Here is a 22,318-nt window from a genome sequence, read left to right as displayed (position 1 = left end):
TGTCGTCGCCTGAGCCTTAGTGATGACAAACCCAAACAGTAGGACGAAACTATCGAAACAAAAGATAACTCTACAATATTCCATATTCATCAGCTCTCCAATGGCAGAGTGGTTACCGTGTTGTTTTGAGATTCCTGAGAAGGCATAAGCCATGAGTTTGATTTCAGATCGTCCCCCGCCCTTTTTTAAAAATATTTTAAAATATTTTTTTTATGTTAGTCTAAATCTATGATCCAAGCTAATTGATACAAATAAGCTAAATATAAGCTTTTTTAAAATATTATTTTTAAGTAGCCTATTTTTTCTTATTTTCTTGTTTTACGAACACTCTTTATAGCGTTTATTTTGAATGTTTTTTTTTTATTTTATCGCATGCCCAGTCTGCATAGTTCTCTCTCCACGTGATCGACTTTTGGAATTTCCAAGAATATTTACCAACACAAGAAATGTGCTTCATTGTGAACAAAAAAATACAGCTTTTAAAAACTTGAGAGCCGTTTAGCATTTCCCCAACCTCCAAGCCATACTAGTTTAGAAACGGAAATATGATATCGGTGGGGTCGAAAAAGCAATAACAACGGCATTTCACGTATTATTAGTGACCTACTTGGAAAAGTTAGCACTTGCGAAACAACCCAAAATGAATGTTTTCTTCCTTCTATTGATCTATTGGCTAGATACAGACCTATGTAATATAAAGAGACGTCGTCTTGTTTTTGCTTGAATCTTGGTCTGGAATGAGCGGTTTAGGAGATGTTTGAAAGGTCTTATTGTGAAGTATGGTGACTACAAGGAGTGCCCGCGGCTAGCTGCATGTTCCATTGTGGCCGAAAAGTAAATAAATGGACCAGCTAAACATCAAAAACAATTTCCGGCACTTCATGGGTGTCTGTGTGTGTGTCTGTGAGTGTGTCTGTGTGTGTGTCTGTGAGTGTGTGCTTTGTGTGTTGAGAAGGGGAGGAGAATAGGAGTACTGAAAATTAATTGAGCCAGGGCGTCTCAAACTGCAGTCTGTCGTAGTAGTCTAGCGGTGTGCACAGTTTCTGCACACAATTTCAAAATAGAGGCGACGTAGTGTGATGTATCCGCTGAATTCGCTACTCAGCCAGTCGACCTTAGTAAGAGTTGATGGCAATGTAAACTCCAAGTCGCCTTCAAGTTGTTTCTGGTGTTTGTATTAGTTTGGGGTTGGGTCGGGGAATAGATCAGTGGAAGGTTGTATGAAGTATCTAGATATTCCTGATACATTTAGCTTAGTCAGACAGAGATTGGAACTCTACACCTCCTAGTCATGTATGATACATGTAGCTTAGTCAGACAGACCTTTGAACTCTACATCTCCTAGTCATGTATGATACATGTAGCTTAGTCAGACAGACCTTTGAACTCTACATCTCCTAGTCATGTATGATACATGTAGCTTAGTCAGACAGACCTTTGAACTCTACACCTCCTAGTCATGTATGATACATGTAGCTTAGTCAGACAGACCTTTGAACTCTACATCTCCTAGTCATGTATGATACATGTAGCTTAGTCAGACAGACCTTTGAACTCTACATCTCCTAGTCATGTATGATACATGTAGCTTAGTCAGACAGACCTTTGAACTCTACATCTCCTAGTCATGTATGATACATGTAGCTTAGTCAGACAGACCTTTGAACTCTACACCTCCTAGTCATGTATGATACATGTAGCTTAGTCAGACAGACCTTTGAACTCTACACCTCCTAGTCATGTATGATACATGTAGCTTAGTCAGACAGACCTTTGAACTTTCCACCTCCTAGTCATGTATGATACATGTAGCTTAGTCAGACAGACATTTGAACTCTACACCTCCTAGTCATGTATGATACATGTAGCTTAGTCAGACAGACCTTTGAACTCTACATCTCCTAGTCATGTATGATACATGTAGCTTAGTCAGACAGACCTTTGAACTCTACATCTCCTACTCATGTATGATACATGTAGCTTAGTCAGACAGACCTTTGAACTCTACATCTCCTAGTCATGTATGATACATGTAGCTTAGTCAGACAGACCTTTGAACTCTACACCTCCTAGTCATGTATGATACATGTAGCTTAGTCAGACAGACCTTTGAACTTTCCACCTCCTAGTCATGTATGATACATGTAGCTTAGTCAGACAGACATTTGAACTCTACACCTCCTAGTCATGTATGATACATGTAGCTTAGTCAGACAGACCTTTGAACTCTACATCTCCTAGTCATGTATGATACATGTAGTTTAGTCAGACAGACCTTTGAACTCTACATCTCCTAGTCATGTATGATACATGTAGCTTAGTCAGACAGACCTTTGAACTCTACATCTCCTAGTCATGTATGATACATGTAGCTTAGTCAGACAGACCTTTGAACTCTACACCTCCTAGTCATGTATGATACATGTAGCTTAGTCAGACAGACCTTTGAACTCTACACCTCCTAGTCATGTATGATACATGTAGCTTAGTCAGACAGACCTTTGAACTTTCCACCTCCTAGTCATGTATGATACATGTAGCTTAGTCAGACAGACATTTGAACTCTACACCTCCTAGTCATGTATGATACATGTAGCTTAGTCAGACAGACCTTTGAACTCTACATCTCCTAGTCATGTATGATACATGTAGCTTAGTCAGACAGACCTTTGAACTCTACATCTCCTAGTCATGTATGATACATGTAGCTTAGTCAGACAGACCTTTGAACTCTACATCTCCTAGTCATGTATGATACATGTAGCTTAGTCAGACAGACCTTTGAACTCTACACCTCCTAGTCATGTATGATACATGTAGCTTAGTCAGACAGACCTTTGAACTTTCCACCTCCTAGTCATGTATGATACATGTAGCTTAGTCAGACAGACATTTGAACTCTACACCTCCTAGTCATGTATGATACATGTAGCTTAGTCAGACAGACATTTGAACTCTACACCTCCTAGTCATGTATGATACATGTAGCTTAGTCAGACAGACCTTTGAACTCTACATCTCCTAGTCATGTATGATACATGTAGTTTAGTCAGACAGACCTTTGAGCTCTACATCTCCTAGTCATGTATGATACATGTAGCTTAGTCAGACAGACCTTTGAACTCTACATCTCCTAGTCATGTATGATACATGTAGCTTAGTCAGACAGACCTTTGAACTCTACACCTCCTAGTCATGTATGATACATGTAGCTTAGTCAGACAGACCTTTGAACTCTACACCTCCTAGTCATGTATGATACATGTAGCTTAGTCAGACAGACCTTTGAACTTTCCACCTCCTAGTCATGTATGATACATGTAGCTTAGTCAGACAGACATTTGAACTCTACACCTCCTAGTCATGTATGATACATGTAGCTTAGTCAGACAGACCTTTGAACTCTACATCTCCTAGTCATGTATGATACATGTAGCTTAGTCAGACAGACCTTTGAACTCTACATCTCCTACTCATGTATGATACATGTTACTTAGTCAGACAGACCTTTGAACTCTACATCTCCTAGTCATGTATGATACATGTAGCTTAATCAGACAGACCTTTGAACTCTACATCTCCTAGTCATGTATGATACATGTAGCTTAGTCAGACAGACCTTTGAACTCTACATCTCTTAGTCATGTATGATACATGTAGCTTAGTCAGACAGACCTTTGAACTCTACATCTCTTAGTCATGTATGATACATGTAGCTTAGTCAGACAGACCTTTGAACTCTACATCTCCTAGTCATGTATGATACATGTAGCTTAGTCAGACAGACCTTTGAACTCTACACCTCCTAGTCATGTATGATACATGTAGCTTAGTCAGACAGACCTTTGAACAATACACCTCCTAGTCATGTATGATACATGTAGCTTAGTTAGACAGACCTTTGAACTCTACACCTCCTAGTCATGTATGATACATGTAGCTTAGTCAGACAGACCTTTGAACTCTACACCTCCTAGTCATGTATGATACATGTAGCTTAGTCAGACAGACCTTTGAACTCTACATCTCCTAGTCATGTTTCTCCCGATCGTTGCGATCTTAAATAAGATGATGCTAGACATAATAGATTACTTTACAGAGGTGTCACTTTAATGGAGATTTTTTTCATATATTTTCTCTTGACATATATTTTTATGTTTCCAATCCTCTCCCATTTTCTATCGTTCTCCCTCCCCTCCCACTTTCTCTCTCTCTCAGTGGCGTAGTTAGGAATTTGCCATCATTTGGGATCCCAGGGGGTCTTTACCTATTTAGTGGCCCCTGAATATTGACATTCGACATCATGACATGAGATAATAGCACAGTATTTAATTTTAAATGTAAAAAAAAAATCGAACACTCATTTCGGGGCCCCCCACAAGTGGGGGTTCGGGGATTTGCAAATTCCCCTCCCCCAATCACCCACCATAACTAAGCCACTGCTATACCTCTCATTACTTTTTTTTTTCATTTGATACATTTCTCTCCTCTGTATCCATGAATTAAACTCTCTCTTTTACGTCTTTTTCTTCTCTCCATCTCCATCTTGTTCTACAATGTTCACAATCTTTTCCTTTGCCTCTCTCTGTCTCTCTCTCTCTCTCTCTCTCTCTCTTTCCTGAGCTTTGTCACAGTTTATCTCCAACCTTCCATGCATTTTTCTTTCTCTCTCTCTTTCACTCCCTCCCCCCCCCCTCTTTCTCTCTCTCTCTCTCTCTCTCTCAATCCTTAATTATGTCACTCGTTACATTCTCATGGAACCCTTACTGCTTTGAGAACCTTCCATAGCATACTATTAAAAACTCACCATCTTGTCGCGAAAACGAGTACACACACACACACACACACATACACACACATACACACACACACACACACACACATACACACACATACACACACACACACACACACACACACACATACACACACACACATACACACACATACACACACACACACACACATTGAATGCGTTGAGCATCGCCTTAGTTTATTTTCGCCTCTCTTTTAGAAGTGGTGCTAGCTGCATCTTTGAGTAACCTTGCCTGACTTGGGCAGTGATAACCACACACACACACACATTTAATTCTCACACACACACACTTAAAAAGTAGTACACACTTAAGACATACACTCGTGTGGGAGAATTCTTGAAAGAACTCTCCTCGGGATTATCTTGAATATTTCTTCTATCTTCAGGTTTGATATTATTTGTACCGAGGAATAAAACTTAACAAAAGTGACCATAAGAATTGTGCAGTAGTTGTATTTTTGTTTATATAAATTTTAAGCAAAGCTTTTGTTCTACATTAAGCTTGTTATATTTATTATTAAAACAACAACAACAAACGTCTCACCATTCAAACTACATTTGTAAACGTAGACCAACTGTTTTCTTACATTTGATGACAGTTTACATTCTTTCAGTGCTCTGATCTTCTATTTCGATGAACTAGTGTGTGTGTGGTGTGTGTGATAGAGAGAGTGGCTATGTAGGTGTACGTGTGTGTATGGGGAGGACGTCTCAAAATTGAAATGGATATATTCCTCTTCCTCCCACTTCAAAATTTTCATTGACGTTATAACTACCTCCCGCCACTCCACCATCGCTGTCTGTCTGTCTCTCTCTTTCTGTTTCCCTATTCAGTGATATACTGTTATATGCGTATGGTTTTTAAAATGATCTATCCTTGGAGGCGACGCCGAGTGGGAAGAGAGTGAGAGAGAGAGAGACAGAGAGACTAGACCCGGCCATTCATCAGACTAAAAGACTAATGGCTATGACACACAGGACTTAACAACTCTTTAACTCCAGTACCAGCTGGCTTTAGATCTAAACCCACCTTCGCTTCTACGCTTTTCATTCTGTCCCGTTAATGCATTCGTGAAGGGTCCCCTATTTTCAGATATATAAAAGCTTCCATTAACAGCACTCGACTTGGCTTAGCCGTTTTTTTTTTTTTTGTCTAAAGATCATGTTAAAACTAGTACAAATCATTTCATCCGGTGCCCATTAGATCTAGGTGCGTGTGTAGACTCTAACAGTCTGTGGATGGCGACCACAAATATTGGGTTTAGAATTGATTCATTAGAATTAATCAAGAGCTCCATCATATACACTTGGTTTTGATCAATGGCTTAAAAAAGTAACGTTCCCCTTTCAGACGTTGTGATCTATAGGGCAGATGATGTAAAGGTCATCTGTTTCTGTGGCCTACGGTTAACGAGGGTGTCATGTAGCCAGCACAACGACCAACCGCCTTTACTTTTCCCCAACTAATGTTAGGTACCCATTTGAGCTGGGTGGACTCAGAGGCGCCCAAAGATCCCGAAATTAAAAATACATGATCATTATCTTTAGTCTGTCTCTAAACAATAAACACTAAATAGTTCTCTTATCTTCTAGCTTGTGATTCCTTCTCACTACAGACACACACAACCCACACCAACACACACACACAAATACAAACACACCCACTCACATATGTAGCCGTGTATAATGACGTCATCCTCAAAGTCTTTAGAATCAATAATACATTCAAACGTGATGTCTCCAGTCACACTAATCTCATTTCTAGATTGTCAGTTGTAATAAAAAAAAAAAAACTGACTCTCAAACTCACACATCTATATACATAACATAGATACAAAGCACAAAACACACACACACACACAGAATATACCTAAAGCTACGTTTATACGCTTAGAAACACACACACACACATTCTAACTTATTTTGTTACATCAAGTTGGTTAGCTTATTTATAATCATTGTCCATTTTATGTAAAGAAAACATTCAGAAAGACACAAAGATAAAGGCACATTTCTTGTACCATATGCTAGGACAAATGTGTACAAATGCTCCTTCTTCCCTAGTGCTATTAGAGCATGGAATGAGTTGCCTGAGCTAGCCAGGAACATCAGTGACAGAATTTAAGTCATTGGTTAATATGCATGACTAAATGCATGACGCGTAGGACGTAATCATCTTCTTTTTTGAAGTAACTTCTGTATTATATAAGATAAGAAAAGATAAAGAAAATCAGTTTTTTTTTTTTTTTGTGTGTTTTCATTGTACGGTGGTCTTCAAAGAGGAAGTCTAATAGTTACAAGTGAAATTCTTGGGGGAGTAGCGGGTAATTAATACCATTGCGTCAAGGGGAGGTTACTTCTCACGCTATGCTTCTTTCTGCTGCCAACTTGAATCATCACATCTACTTAAAATATCTCAGGGTGTATGGCTTGATATAGACTTTTTTTTTTTACTAGCTCTTTCTTTCTTAGTGACTTGTCAAGAACAGTCAAAGTTGACATTTTATCAACTCATTTATTACACCGATACTGCATTGTTTATTTTTATTTCTGGCGTTTTGGACTTAGAAAAGTGGATCTCACCACTTCATAATTCAGGGCCAGGCTGTGGTTATTAAACATTCCCTAGTTTGAACATTCCCAGGTTTGAACATTCCCTGGTTTGAACATTCCCTGGTTTGAACATTCCCTGGTTTGGTGAAACTGAACATTAAAAATTCAATGAGCTGAAAGTCAATCTCTGACACTAACAGGATCAATAAACTGTAAAATAAAAATAAACGCATTGCACTCTGTAGTCAATATTAACCACATCTACAACTTTGCTGCCTTTTGACTGGCATCAAGAATCTTTTTAGTTACAGGATCTTGGGAATATCTGCCAGGTCTGGTCTAACTTCCTTTTGGAAAATATCAAAATGGGAGCCCAACTTTCTTTTTCATTTTTATCTCCATGAATGGTTTTTATAATACCTCTTATTATCTTGCAAACTCTTCATCTTTTAGATGGTGGGTTGACATGAATCTCAAAAAACGGCTCTAACGATTTTCCCAGAAATTTGACCTTTATAGTTTTTCATCTTAAAATTAAATTTGTTCCGAAATCAATGTCTCGCACTCATCATTGGATATTCCCGCTTTTATTTAACCCCCCCCCCCTCCCACGCGAAAAAAATCCTGGTTAAGAGTATATAAAATTCTAGTTTGTTGATAGATCCAGTTTTTGTAAACATTAAAAGACTGTAATGTAGACTAGAATACTGGATCTAGTAAAAGATATGGTATAGAAGATATTAGTTTGGTGGTATAGGCTAGATCCAGGCCAAAAAGTTAGTAGTCTAGACTGAATTCTACATAAGAAAGCACAAAATGTTCCTGAACATCTATTTGTTTATTTAATTCTTTAGTGAATGAAATCGGGAACGTCCGCTGATCTCTAAACCAAATTTAATTTTAAAATGATTATATTTTGAAAAATTATAACGGTTAAACCAGAGTTTTCTCTTTTGTGGCCATTAGCTAATAATTTCCCAGAGATATGCTTGCATATTTGAATGTATTTAATATTGCTGAAACAAATCATTACAAGAAACTGAGCTCGACATGACAAGTGACCATGGGCGTAGCCAGGGGGGGGGGGTTTGTGGGTTCAAACCCCCCCGAAATGAAATCCCCCCCCCATTGGGGGGGATCGGAATTTAGTGAATGATTTTTTGCTTTGATTTTGTTTATTTTAGGTGAGATTTTAATACTAAACCATCACTTGCCCCAGCACAACCAATGGGGGTTTGAGTTTAAAACCCCCTACCAGGGGTTTTTTATTTTAAAACCCCCTACAAGGGGGGGCTCGAGTTTAAAAACCCCTACCAGGAGTTTGAGTTTAAAACCCCCTACTAGGGGTTTTGAGTTTTAAACCCCCTACTTGGGGTTTTTGCAGTTAACTCCCCCTCTTCTATACAAAAAAAAAATGCAAACGAAAATCCCCTAATTCCAAGAGCATAGTTAAGGGAGATTTTGATTTAAAAACCCCCTCCAAAATTTACGATAAGCCCCCTCTTCAATATAAAAAAAAGCTAATTACTCACTCAAAATGTTATGAGAGTAGCTAAATGGGTTTTGACGTAGTTTTTAGTGTTAAACTCCCCTCCAGTGGAGTTTGAAGCTAAAAAGTACCTCTTTAATAATAAAATAAAAACAAAGCAAATTATACACTTAAAATGTTATGAACGTAGCCAAATGGGTTTTGAGTTTAAACTCCCCTCCAGTGGAGTTTGAAGCTAAAAAGTACATCTTCAATATAAATAAAAGCAAATTACTCACTCTAAAATCTATGAACGTAGCGAAAGGGGTTTTGAGTTTAAAGCCCCCGCCAGGGGGTTTGAGGCTAAAAAATACATCTTCAGTGTAAGAAAAAAAGCAAATTACGCACTCAAAATGCTATGAGCGTTGCCAAAAGGGGTTTGAGTTTAAACCCCCATTCAGAGGGGTTTGATGCTAAAAAATACCTCTTCAGTACAAAAAAAGCTAAAATTATTTGAGCGTAGCCAATCCAATCGGGGATTTTGAGTTTAAACCCCTCTTCTACAGATGGCGTTTTTTTAAAGTTTAAAACCCCTCCAGATGGTTTTGAGTTTAAGATCCCCCTACAGAGCATTTTGAGGTCGAAAACCCCCAACAGATGATTTTGACGATAAAACATCTCTTTTCGATATAAAATCTAAAGCAAACAACAGTCACTTAATTGCAAGAGCGTATTCAAGAGAGGTTACACATTTTTACCAGTGGCAGGGCTCCCTTAATAAACTGCAGTGAATAGTCATCTGTCGAAATTGAAAAACACTAAATGTGGCTCAACAAAGATGGCTAAGAGATTTTAGGAGTCAGTTATAGAGATCTGGTCTAAATCAAGGAAATCCTATGCCGAACTGGGAGACCCTTTAGTAAGATTGTGAGAGAGCGACGCATGAGGTTTGCGGGGCATGTTCTCCGACAAAATGAATTACGCATAAGAAGAGTTGCAATGATATCCTAGAACAACTTGACGCCACTCATTCATTGAGGTCCTCATCGCAGGTGGGAAGAGGCTTCAGACATTACCAGTGACAGATTTTTATGGAAACAGCTTGACGTCAAATGCTCCGAACGGCGCGGGAGGGTCTAAGTCAGTAATAGCACATTAGGTTTTGAAATAAAACTTTTTAATAGCAGGAAAATGCACTGTAGATACCTCAGAATATGCATTTTGTTGGCTTACAATATCAGAAATAGTGCTTGGCTTCGCCCCGCGCTGGGCGAGCTCCTAGCACTCCCCATGGAAGAACCTATTCTAGGGTACAATAAACGTCTTCCGAAAGAATGAAGGGTCAGAATGCAATAAAGATTATGTACACACATAAAAACATATTTTAAAAAAATTCGCGGGGGGGGAGGGGTCGGGGGGGGGGGGGGGAGAAAAAAATCCATCCCCCCCCCCCCCGAAAAAAAATCCTGGCTACGCCCATGCAAGGGACATTTCGTAAGCACTAAGTAAAATGAACAACTTTCTGTCTCAACTATTGGGAGTCATAAACGTTTGTCGCCTGTGAAGTAGATGTCTGATAACATTTGGCCTGGATGACTGCACCCTAGGAAGTCTGCATCACATTGTTTTGTTGTCTTCCCTGTTGGATAAGTAAAAAAAAAAAAAAAAAAAAGTAAAGTACTTCTTTCAACTAATATCAGGCACCCATTAGAGCTGGGTGGACTCAGGTGGGTCATAAAAATCCCGAAAACCAAATTTCTACTTTTCACCCGTATTGGAACCTGAGACTCCTGGGTTCGGAACCCAAACACTTTACCCTACGTGTTGTATTATAGTGATGTTAATTTAATAATGTTCAAATGTCGGTAATATTGGTTTAGTTTTGTAAGTCTAGGACTTTCCTTCAGCAATGAAGATTATTATCTCCTAGCTCAAGCCTGATGCAGGACGGCAGGGGATGGAAGCAGTGGAACTCGGGATCACCTAGCTCAAGCCTGCTGCAGGACGGCAGGGGATGGAAGCAGTCGAACTCGGGATCACATAGCTCAAGCCTGCTGCAGGACGGCAGGGGATGGAAGCAGTGGAACTCGGGATCACATAGCTCAAGCCTGCTGCAGGACGGCAGGGGATGGAAGCAGTCGAACTCGGGATCACATAGCTCAAGCCTGCTGCAGGACGGCAGGGGATGGAAGCAGTCGAACTCGGGATCACATAGCTCAAGCCTGCTGCAGGACGGCAGGGGATGGAAGCAGTGGAACTCGGGATCACATAGCTCAAGCCTGCTGCAGGACGGCAGGGGATGGAAGCAGTCGAACTCGGGATCACATAGCTCAAGCCTGCTGCAGGACGGCAGGGGATGGAAGCAGTCGAACTCGGGATCACATAGCTCAAGCCTGCTGCAGGACGGCAGGGGATGGAAGCAGTCGAACTCGGGATCACATAGCTCAAGCCTGCTGCAGGACGGCAGGGGATGGAAGCAGTCTAACTCGGGATCACATAGCTCAAGCCTGCTGCAGGACGGCAGGGGATGGAAGCAGTCGAACTCGGGATCACATAGCTCAAGCCTGCTGCAGGACGGCAGGGGATGGAAGCAGTCTAACTCGGGATCACATAGCTCAAGCCTGCTGCAGGACGGCAGGGGATGGAAGCAGTCTAACTCGGGATCACATAGCTCAAGCCTGCTGCAGGACGGCAGGGGATGGAAGCAGTGGAACTCGGGATCACATAGCTCAAGCCTGCTGCAGGACGGCAGGGGATGGAAGCAGTCGAACTCGGGATCACATAGCTCAAGCCTGCTGCAGGACGGCAGGGGATGGAAGCAGTCTAACTCGGGATCACATAGCTCAAGCCTGCTGCAGGACGGCAGGGGATGGAAGCAGTCGAACTCGGGATCATCTGAGTAACAGCACATAGCTCACGACCAGGCAGCCATCCTGAATGAAGGTGTGAATACATGATGGGGTGACAACCAAGATTTTTTTATATTTCGACCCCCTGTCAAAGCGCATAAGCATAAAATATCCAACATTTCAAAAAATTTACATGGATTCTAAATATTTCGTGTGAGGCTATATGTGTGTGGTAATTCCTAATTGTACTCTCAGAGATCGTCTATAAATAGATTTAAAAAAAAAAAAAAAAAAAGGTTTGCCTTTATTGATCGTAATTCGAGATGTAATGGCTTTTTAATTGATTCAAGAGAAGTGCCTTCTTTATCTCCCTTGTTGTGTGTTCTATATTCAAACTATACAGGTAATGGACAGATTATAGTAGAATCGGAGTTAGCAACTCTTTTTTCATGGTTCGCTGAGTAACATTGAGCTATTGTTTCATTTGTCTAAGCTTTGAGCTCTGGACTATCTATGTCGTGACACACTGTGTGGGGGATATATTGAAAGGATTTAACAAACACGGTTTAACGTGAAACAAATTAGTTTAACACTTGTCATTGTATAAGGCTTATTGATTTTTTTAAAACTTGTGGCTTGAGAGAGAGAAAGAGAGGGGGCTGGGGAGGGAAATAGGAAAAGAAAGAGAGAAGGGGAGAGAGGAGGAGAAAGCGAAAGGGAGAGAAGAATGAGTAAAGTAAATAACCCTATATTGTCCTAAACAAAACAGAAGCCTATGCCAATGCACTAGTTCTAGTGTTAACTGTAGCTAGCGTAGGTTCAAATAATTTTTTTTTTCTGAAAATATATGACAGATTTAAATGAAATGCCCAAGCGGACTAGTCAAACTTAATTTCCATTTATTTGGACCAATAAAATTATCTTATCTTATCTTATCTTATCTAGAGAGTAAGAACAAATAGTTATAGTGTCATAGAATTATGTTAGCATTGTAAGCAATGACTGTCAATGAAATGGGACGATGAGAAAATAAACGTTCTTTATGAGGCAGCTAGCTGAGTGGCATAAACCGCTTGGGGGCTAGAGTTCGAATCCCGATTTGAGCTTCATTGTGTTTGCAGAGCGGCCAAAGACAGCACGGATAGCTACTCCCAGATACCCCCTCTCCCACATCTACACTGAAGAGACCAGATCATATCACACAGAGAGTGCTATAGCATGAAAGATAAACTGTAGGCCTTATAGAAGCTATTTTAATAAAATAAGTATCTTCTGTGGCAGATCTAAATCTACTTCTATAGTCACTAGTGACTTAGCTAGGTTTCGTTACTTAGGAAAACCTATATTCAAAGAATAAAAAAAATATTTTAAATCAGATGAGAAGTTTTAATTTAGTTCGTGTGTCTGACAAAATTATTTATATAACCTTATCTTTTGAGTCATAGTTTATACTGTATAGTGACTTTGTTAATTGTTTATATTTTTTCTTTTATTTTGTGTCAATTAATCCGTCGGATTCTCAATGGCAGATAGTATAAATTCTTTCTTTACAAGCTCTTATACTAAAGTATCGCCCATCAAGAGTGTTTGTGTTGTTTGCTATTTTACTTTCAAACCTATCACTTAATCGTCCCATTGAAACACTTTTGTTTTCTACACTCTGCAGACGACGATGGCCTTTTACAGCCACGTGTTACTGGCCTTAATACCCGTGGCCTTGTGGTGGATGTGCCAGGAAATTCAAACCGACAAGACTTTTGCAGTGAACCTTGCCATAGATTCAACGAGTCTCTACGAGTTCATGAAAGACCCGCGCAACTTGCCGAAAATCCATCCAAAAATGTAAATAACTTTTTTTTCCACGAGTCTGTCAAACTATGCAACTTCAATTTCGATATTCATTTTTCTACTTTAAGCTCAATACAGGGGACTTCTTTTTTTTTTTATAAAGAAATCAAATTAGCCAAAATGTCTTTCGGTTTAATGAAAATAGATCTATATTAAGACAAATAGATATATGACTACATATACACAATGATACTGATGTAAAAATAGTCATCTCAACACTGCCTCTGATTCCGTCTGGGTATAGGCCAACAATCTGTGTCCTCCAGGCGTCTCGGTCCTGGGCGAGTCTCTCCAACTGCCCCCACGTCTTGCCCATCTGCTTGACGTCTGCTTTCAAAACAGGACGCCACGTATTCCAAGGACGTCCACTCTTCCAACTGAACCACTAAAAGTTAGTCCCCCTTTCCTTGCGATCTATGGGGGAGATGATGTAAAGGTCATCTGATTCTGTGGCCTGCGATTAACGAGGGTGTCATGTGGCCAACACAACGACCAACCGCTTTTACTTTTCCCCAACTAATGTCAGGTACCCATTTAAGCAGGCGCCATAAAGATCCCGAAAGTAAAAATCTCAGTCTTCAAGGGATTCGAACGCGGGACCCCCGTTTCGGAAGCCAACCGCTTTACCACTAAGCCATTGCGCCTAATTGAATAACTAATTGTTTAATTTTTTTTATTGATTCATGTGTTGTCATTGGCAATGAAAAATTATGCAACCTCTCAACTGGATCCGAGAATTGGAAGTTAGAGAAATGAATTAAGCTCTGTATAAAGTTAGTTTACTCTCCAAAGTCAGGTCCCTGGGAGAGTGCAGCTAGTTGTCAATAGACTTTTGTTTATCCTCGTTTTGAAACTGAGACACAAGTAAAGCTGATTCATTAAAAGTCTTGCTACTTACGTTACTTGTTGCTCTCCGATACAATGGATTTAGACAAGTTTGATGAATCACATTCGTAGGAAAAGAATGAATGGAACAGACTCCTTTAGGCTTTAAGAGATTAAACTGTCACTGTGTCACATTTTCAGTCGGCAGGTCTCCAACCTTCAGGTGGAAGGTCAAGTGACAAAGTTCAACTTTACAGAGTCTTACCTCCTGATAAACTTGACCTTTCCGATGACCCTTGAAGCTGACGATACCAACCTTGTGTTAAACTATCAGACCGCTTCGTCGGTAGCCGATGGTAAGTTTCGATTAGCTCAGATCGAAGAGTTCTTGTTCTGTTGGACTGTGCTTGGCATAAAAGGGATATGTTTGCTTTAATTTGTTGATTTTCTTCTTATAATCTTTTATTTTTTTTCTTTTTGCTGCTGACCTCTGACCTGCGCAATCCAAGTCACGAACAATAATATTAAAAAACTGAAAAATCATTCTAACTTAATGAAGCTACCGGTTGACTATGATTTATTACATTCTTGTTATACTTTATTATTATAAGAGGTCTGTTAATATTCAACAATAATAAAAATACAATATAAGAGTTAGTTCCCCTGAGTCACATAGCTAATAATAAGGCTTGTCTTTGAGTCCGAAGATTAATGAGGAATGCAGTATTTCCCATTACTATGCAGCCCCAACTATGACCTATATACACTTTGCCACATCCACAGTAGAATTAACATGCCTAATAGTGGGAATCCCCTTCCTTAAAAGTAAAGGGTGTTCTTATGTACTAACAGAAATAGTTTTAGAAAACATAGCATTGTTAGGTGAACACTTGCATGAATATTACATCAACACAAGCATATCTCTCTTGCACGTATACATGTAAAATAATAATTAAAAAATTTCCTTTCATTTCAGTCAAGGTAGACTTGTACATCAAAAAGTTGACCCGACCTCAGCAATCCACAATGGGGTCAGCTCGACCTACAGTATCAGTTGATGGACGTCTGACTATTAAAGCCTGGAGGATATTGAGTTACATGACCTGCAGTCAACTTGTTCATATCTGGACCAGTACTCTCATGGCCACGTCCGCATTTATTCCAGGTTCTTGACAACATTTTTCTGAGTAGACAATGACTTGTAGATCTACATCTATTTCGTCATCAGATTTTCGATGCTGCCATTTCTGGACGCACGCTATTGTTGCTTTGCAGCACGACTAGAACTAAGTCTAACGTGAAACTAGTCTGTTGACTTTTGGGATAGGAAATGCTTTGTTATATTCATACCATCCTCGCTTTCAAAACGAGACTTGGGATTGGCTGCTTGTTACCTTGTGAGAAACCTTATGACACATTGCAAGGCTCCAATGACTAATCCGAGATGGATCTTGACATCTATAGCTCAGTTATTTATCATGAGAAACTGTTGGATTCAACTGTCTGGCTACAATGGGCAATGTTATAGAAAAAGGGGAGATAAAGGAACAGGAAGGTTTCTCACCTACCTTCCCCCTCACCCCACACAGTCATCAAATTGAATTCTATGATTTATTGGTAATGATTGACCACAGGAACTTGTTCTGTTATGTGTTGTTAATATTTATTATGTTTAATATATTAATGTTTCAATAAAATTTCACCATGCTCTCGAAAAAAAAAATTGTATGAAGACACCTAGCAATTCAGACATGTGATTCTGTCCAAAATGCACAATAGTGGACTATTCATTTCATAATTGTGATATATTCTGCACTCTAACCATAGGCCTATGCCGAAAAGGCGGAAGACCTTCAAACTATGGTAGATCTAGTAATTAATAAAATCTTGTATTGAGTTACTGATGCTTAAACTGCGTGCCTTTCTGTACATCTATATTACTCTTAATCCTAAAAATTAATATTCATCTGTCTCATTGGAGCGACTTGGTAGAAGAGTTGCTTGGCTCATACACATTCAGTCCCACAATGATTGGTTAAAGTCCGGTAGGTCGTCATAAAATTATGGCGACCAAAAAAAAAGGACATTTTGCTTGCTCAATAGACTCAACCTACGTTTCTTACCTAGCACCCTCTGACCCTTTTTTTAAATTTTGTTTTCTTATTTCAGTTGTTGTTGATTATTCTTTTTGTTGCAATGCTCAATGTTACCTAGACTCTAGCTTATTGGAGAGAATTGTTACAAAAAAAAATGTTAATGTTGTAACACTTATGCGTTCATACGCGATCACGTGGTAGCCTACATAAAACATTGTAATAATACAGTTCTATGTGCATGGAGACCTAATAGAAGTGGACGTTTAAACATCTCATTTCAATGTGCAATGTGACTTTGAAACTGTTTTGGACTCGCATATTTGTTAGTAGATTAAATTTTTAAAAATCTTCAATATATTTTTTTAATCCAAGAGCTAAGTTCTTGGCTTTTATATCAAGCTTTCTCGGGTTTGAATCTAGTTTAATTTTTAGATTTTTAAAATGATTGAAGATAAATAACAGGAATAACAGGTGCCTTTGTTTATGGTATGGGGTGTGGGACAGTCGAGTGTTCATACGCTTGTTACAGAACCTGGACGTCTCAAATCTTGGTAGTTAAATCTGGTTAGTTATTATTTCTTTTTCTGTTTTTTTTTTTTTTTTGACATGTCACCTTGCGAGTCTGATCATTCCGTAGAGATTATAATCTTTCGAATTGTTTTTTTGTTGGGGAAAATATGTCAGTACTTATCACGAGTGTAGCATTATACCAGAGTAAGGGTCGGCAACCTGTGGGACACTTTCCAGCGATGGGACGCTGTGCCAGACAAGCTGATAGAAAAGTGGTACCCTTGACCTTATCTTAAATAATACAGACGTTACTTCAAAAAAGAAGACGATTTCGTCCTACGGACCTGCTTGCTTCATGCTCTCTTTCTCTCTCTCTCTCTCTATCTCTCTTTCTCTCTCTCTCGTCATGAAACCTGTGAACTTCGCTTGTATATTGACATTTGAACATTTTAAAACATTTAGTTTCCTCTTAAAATATACCATTACGCCTTGTTTCATTTGTATTTTATTAAAGGGATGTAATTTTATTTTTTAAACACAATATAAAGTATTTATAAAAGTCGTCGTTATCTCCCTTTTTTTTTCTATTTATTTTTCTTAGACTTGCAAATGAATTAAATGTCTCATTATTTTAATTAAGAAAAAGCGTGCTCAATAACTTAATCACAAGAGGACATTACTCAGATACTGATCATCCTATGATTATATTTATAGTAAAAAAAAAATAGTTTTATGAACTGCATGTTTACTTCATCATATTGATATTTTTTTTTTCAATAAATATTAAGGGAGGAAATTTCAGCCAATCGTTAGAGTATAGAATGTATTATTTCCCTTATACCTTTGGACACTACCTACATGTGATAAAATTGTTCCATATTTTCCAAAAGGTTACCTACAGCAACATAATATTTTCTAATGTAATGTCGAGAATAAAATAAAATGTATGTATATTATTTACAGTTTGTTTTCATATAGGGAAAGTGAATTTTTATTTTAATAAAAAAAAAAAAACAATCAACTGTAATTTAAAAGTAGCTACACAATTAGCACAAATACCAGTGGCCAGAGACTACATGTCATGTACAGTTACTCTTAAAATCGGAATAATAAACATTAATTGTATGTTGTTCACTTGTACAGAAACTTAGAGAGCTATAAGAGTTATAGTTCTTTTTTTTTTTTAATTCAGATTTTAATACACAAATTTAAAAAATGTGAATATAAAAAAAATATATTGAATTATGTTTACATCAATCCTGTGTTTGTATAAGTTGGTGGAGGCTGCGTAACGTTGGTAATTATTGTATTGCATACACGTTTTTTTGTTTTGTTTTTGTTTTGTTTTTGTTTTGCAGAGCGATTCAGCAGAGGAAAGACATCAATGTGCCACCTATTTGAATTATAAAGCTACTATCAAACCCTATCTCACTCCACTCCCACACACCTATCTCACTCCACTCCCACACACCTATCTCACTCCACTCCCACACACCTATCTCACTCCACTCCCACACACCTATCTCACTCCCACACACCTATCTCACTCCACTCCCACACACCTATCTCACTCCACTCCCACACACCTATCTCACTCCACTCCCACACACCTATCTCACTCCACTCCCACACACCTATCTCACTCCCACACACCTATCTCACTCCACTCCCACACACCTATCTCACTCCACTCCCACACACCTATCTCACTCCCACACACCTATCTCACTCCACTCCCACACACCAATCTCGTGCACGTTATTTCTATCGATTTCTATTTTTGTGTGGAGTTAAAACTTTGCATCATTATTCATTGCCGGTGACAACACTTGAATCAATCAAAAAATCGACCAATTATTTGATCTATTAGTCGTAATTAATTAATTTAGTTTTATTTAGAGACAGTAGTAGCTAAGGGGAGATAAACCTTGTGTAGAGAATTGATTCGCTGGATAAAAATTTGAAAATAAAAAAAAAGATAACCGTAAAAACTTTTATTTTTACAGGTACTTGTATAGCTCAGTGGCTAGCATGTTGGCTTTCAAAAAAGGATTCTCAAGACTTCGAGTTCGACTCAGCTTTTGAAAAGGCAGCACGGAAACCTTCTCCCAGACACCCCTTCCTCCTCCCATCCCACTGTTTCACAAAAGTAATTGAATCACTAGGCACTGAGTATGCTTATTTAGCATGAAAGATACTCTTAACAAAAAATAAATAGGAAGACCAATAGGCCGAGGACGAACTCGTGACAAAAATCTGGCATGATCGTACCCGGCAAACAAGCGTTCTCTATACACCTCATCACTTTGTTTTAGCAAAAATGATTTCCACACCAATTTTGCAACGAGGTTTCTATCGTTCTTCTCTTGGCTAAGACGGAACTAGGGCTTGGAGTGGTCGAGACTAGGGCTTGGAGTTGTCGGAACTAGGGCTTGGAGTGGTCGAGACTAGGGTTTGGAGTGGTCGAGACTAGGGCTTGGAGTTGTCGGAACTAGGGCTTGGAGTGGTCGGAACTAGGGCTTGGAGTTGTCGGAACTAGGGCTTGGAGTGGTCGGAACTAGGGCTTGGAGTGGTCGGAACTAGGGCTTGGAGTGGTTGGAACTAGGGCTTGGAGTTGTCGGAACTAGGGCTTGGAGTGGTCGGAACTAGGGCTTGGAGTTGTCGGAACTAGGGCTTGGAGTGGTCGGAAGTAGGGCTTGGAGTGGTCGGAACTAGGGCTTGGAGTTGTCGGAACTAGGGCTTGGAGTTGTCGGAACTAGGGCTTGGAGTTGTCGGAACTAGGGCTTGGAGTTGTCGGAACTAGGGCTTGGAGTGGTCGGAACTAGGGCTTGGAGTTGTCGGAACTAGGGCTTGGAGTGGTCGGAACTAGGGCTTGGAGTGGTCGAGACTAGGGCTTGGAGTGGTCGAGACTAGGGCTTGGAGTGGTCGAGACTAGGGCTTGGGGTGGTCGGACATTGAAATAAATAGTAGCGTAAGTAAAAGCTAATCACTAATTTATAGGGAAAGGATCATAAGAAATCAAATTAACGTTGGCAGCTTCTCTGAACATTTTATACGTAAAACATTCGGATAATCAATAGCAATGATTCATAGAAAACAAACTGTAATGAAAAAAGTTTAAGTTTAAAGTTTATTTGTGTATCACTAGACTTTATGTAAACACTACAAATTGTATCAATGATTTGCACATATTCAGTGAGTAAAAAGTTCTAAATGTTATTGGCTGTAATGCCGATAGCAAGTTTGTATGTAGAACGTAATGGTCGAGCGTTTCGTCATTTATTCTGCATCTGAGCCTGGCGAGTAGTTGTGATGTTGAACTGAACAACTGCTACTGAAGTTGAGGCGAGTAGTTGTGATGTTGCACTGAACAACTGCTACTGAAGTTGGAGGTGAGTAGTTGTGATGTTGAACTGAACAACTGCTACTGAAGTTGAGGCGAGTAGTTGTGATGTTGTACTGAACAACTGCTACTGAAGTTGGAGGTGAGTAGTTGTGATGCTGCACTGAACAACTGCTACTGAAGTTGAGGCGAGTAGTTGTGATGTTGTACTGAACAACTGCTACTGAAGTTGGAGGTGAGTAGTTGTGATGTTGCACTGAACAACTGCTACTGAAGTTGGAGGCGAGTAGTTGTGATGTTGCACTGAACAACTGCTACTGAAGCTGGAGGTGAGTAGTTGTGATGTTGTACTGAACAACTGCTACTGAAGTTGGAGGTGAGTAGTTGTGATGTTGTACTGAACAACTGCTACTGAAGTTAGAGGTGAGTAGTTGTGATGTTGTACTGAACAACTGCTACTGAAGTTGGGGGTGAGTAGTTGTGATGTTGCACTGAACAACTGCTACTGAAGTTGGGGGTGAGTAGTTGTGATGTTGCACTGAACAACTGCTACTGAAGCTGGAGGTGAGTAGTTGTGATGTTGTACTGAACAACTGCTACTGAAGTTAGAGGTGAGTAGTTGTGATGTTGTACTGAACAACTGCTACTGAAGTTGGGGGTGAGTAGTTGTGATGTTGCACTGAACAACTGCTACTGAAGTTGGGGGTGAGTAGTTGTGATGTTGCACTGAACAACTGCTACTGAAGTTGGAGGTGAGTAGTTGTGATGTTGCACTGAACAACTGCTACTGAAGTTGGAGGTGAGTAGTTGTGATGTTGCACTGAACAACTGCTACTGAAGTTGGGGGTGAGTAGTTGTGATGTTGTACTGAACAACTGCTACTGAAGTTGGAGGTGAGTAGTTGTGATGCTGCACTGAACAACTGCTACTGAAGTTGGGGGTGAGTAGTTGTGATGTTGCACTGAACAACTGCTACTGAAGTTGGGGGTGAGTAGTTGTGATGTTGCACTGAACAACTGCTACTGAAGTTGGGGGTGAGTAGTTGTGATGTTGCACTGAACAACTGCTACTGAAGTTGGGGGTGAGTAGTTGTGATGTTGCACTGAACAACTGCTACTGAAGTTGGAGATGTTGACTTGCTCTTTTTGAAAACTTCAGGAACTGTTGACTTTGTTGATAACTTGGTTGCTGACTTGGTTGCTGACTTGGTTGCTGACTTGGTTGCTGACTGACGTGCTTGCTAAATACTTTCAGCCAAGACAACCAGGTTAATAATATTTATTTAGCAACGAAATCAATTATACACCCACACGCTGACCAACTATAACCAACAAACGTGGTGCTTTTACCCCTTTATAACGAAAGTGTTGATATTAAGTACTATCGCGTTGAAAGTGTTGCTATTAAGTACTATCGCGTTGAAAGTGTTTAAATTAAGTACTATCGCGTTGAAAAAGTTTTTTAAAAAAATTATTCAACTTTTAGTTTGTAGCTAAAAAAAAATAATCAAACTTCGATTTTAACAAAATATTTTATTTTTCAAATAAAAAATTGGCCTTAATTATATTATTTTAGTCAAACTAAAAGGTTTTAACTTTTTAGTTAAATTTTGCCATCACAACACGTCATAGGTAGGGCTATCTAAGCTGCATCACTGGAATTAGGCTATAGGCGCATGTTTTGGATAAATTTAAAATACCATAGGTTAATAAATGTTCTATATAACAGGTATTTGTTGTTGAATTGCGGCTGTACAAATGCTGACTCTATACTAGACCAGGTATTTGTTGTTCTATCGTGGCCATACAAATGTAGACTTCTATTTACCAGGTATTTGTTGTTATATCATGGACAGACAAATGTCGATTATATACCAGGTATTTGTTGTTATATTGTGGCAATACAAATGTCGACTCTATACCAGGTATAGTCTGCTCGGTGTTCTGCAGACCTGAAGGACGAAGAAAGAATAAACTACCTGGTCTGGCTAAATGACCTGTTCGTACTCGG

The 22,318-nt window shown here is 39.4% G+C and overlaps 2 protein-coding genes across 6 annotated transcripts in view; one reads left to right on the top strand and one right to left on the bottom strand.

The window, feature by feature from the left end:
* The window catches only part of LOC106074145 (uncharacterized), a 28,181-nt gene extending 9,965 nt beyond the window's left edge, over positions 1–18,216 (top strand). For 3 of the 5 annotated variants that reach the window (XM_056028237.1, XM_013234879.2, XM_056028238.1), the window contains 3 exons: positions 13,353–13,528; positions 14,561–14,715; positions 15,336–18,216. In XM_056028237.1, the coding sequence (XP_055884212.1) occupies positions 13,353–13,528; positions 14,561–14,715; positions 15,336–15,532 (528 nt within the window). In that variant the 3' untranslated portion in view covers positions 15,533–18,216. Of the gene's footprint in view, positions 1–5,111; positions 5,203–13,352; positions 13,529–14,560; positions 14,716–15,335 lie in introns of those variants that run through there. The other 2 variants (XM_056028239.1, XM_056028240.1) reach the window with 2 other exon arrangements.
* The window catches only part of LOC106074110 (28S ribosomal protein S11, mitochondrial-like), a 320,632-nt gene that overhangs the window by 86,066 nt on the left and 212,248 nt on the right, over positions 1–22,318 (bottom strand). The gene's annotated exons all lie outside the window — the stretch shown is intronic.

Source organism: Biomphalaria glabrata, chromosome 1, assembly GCF_947242115.1.
Source record: "Biomphalaria glabrata chromosome 1, xgBioGlab47.1, whole genome shotgun sequence".
Lineage (NCBI taxonomy): Eukaryota > Metazoa > Mollusca > Gastropoda > Planorbidae > Biomphalaria > Biomphalaria glabrata.
Note: the sequence above shows the minus strand (reverse complement) of the source record. Positions and strands in the feature narration are given on the sequence as shown.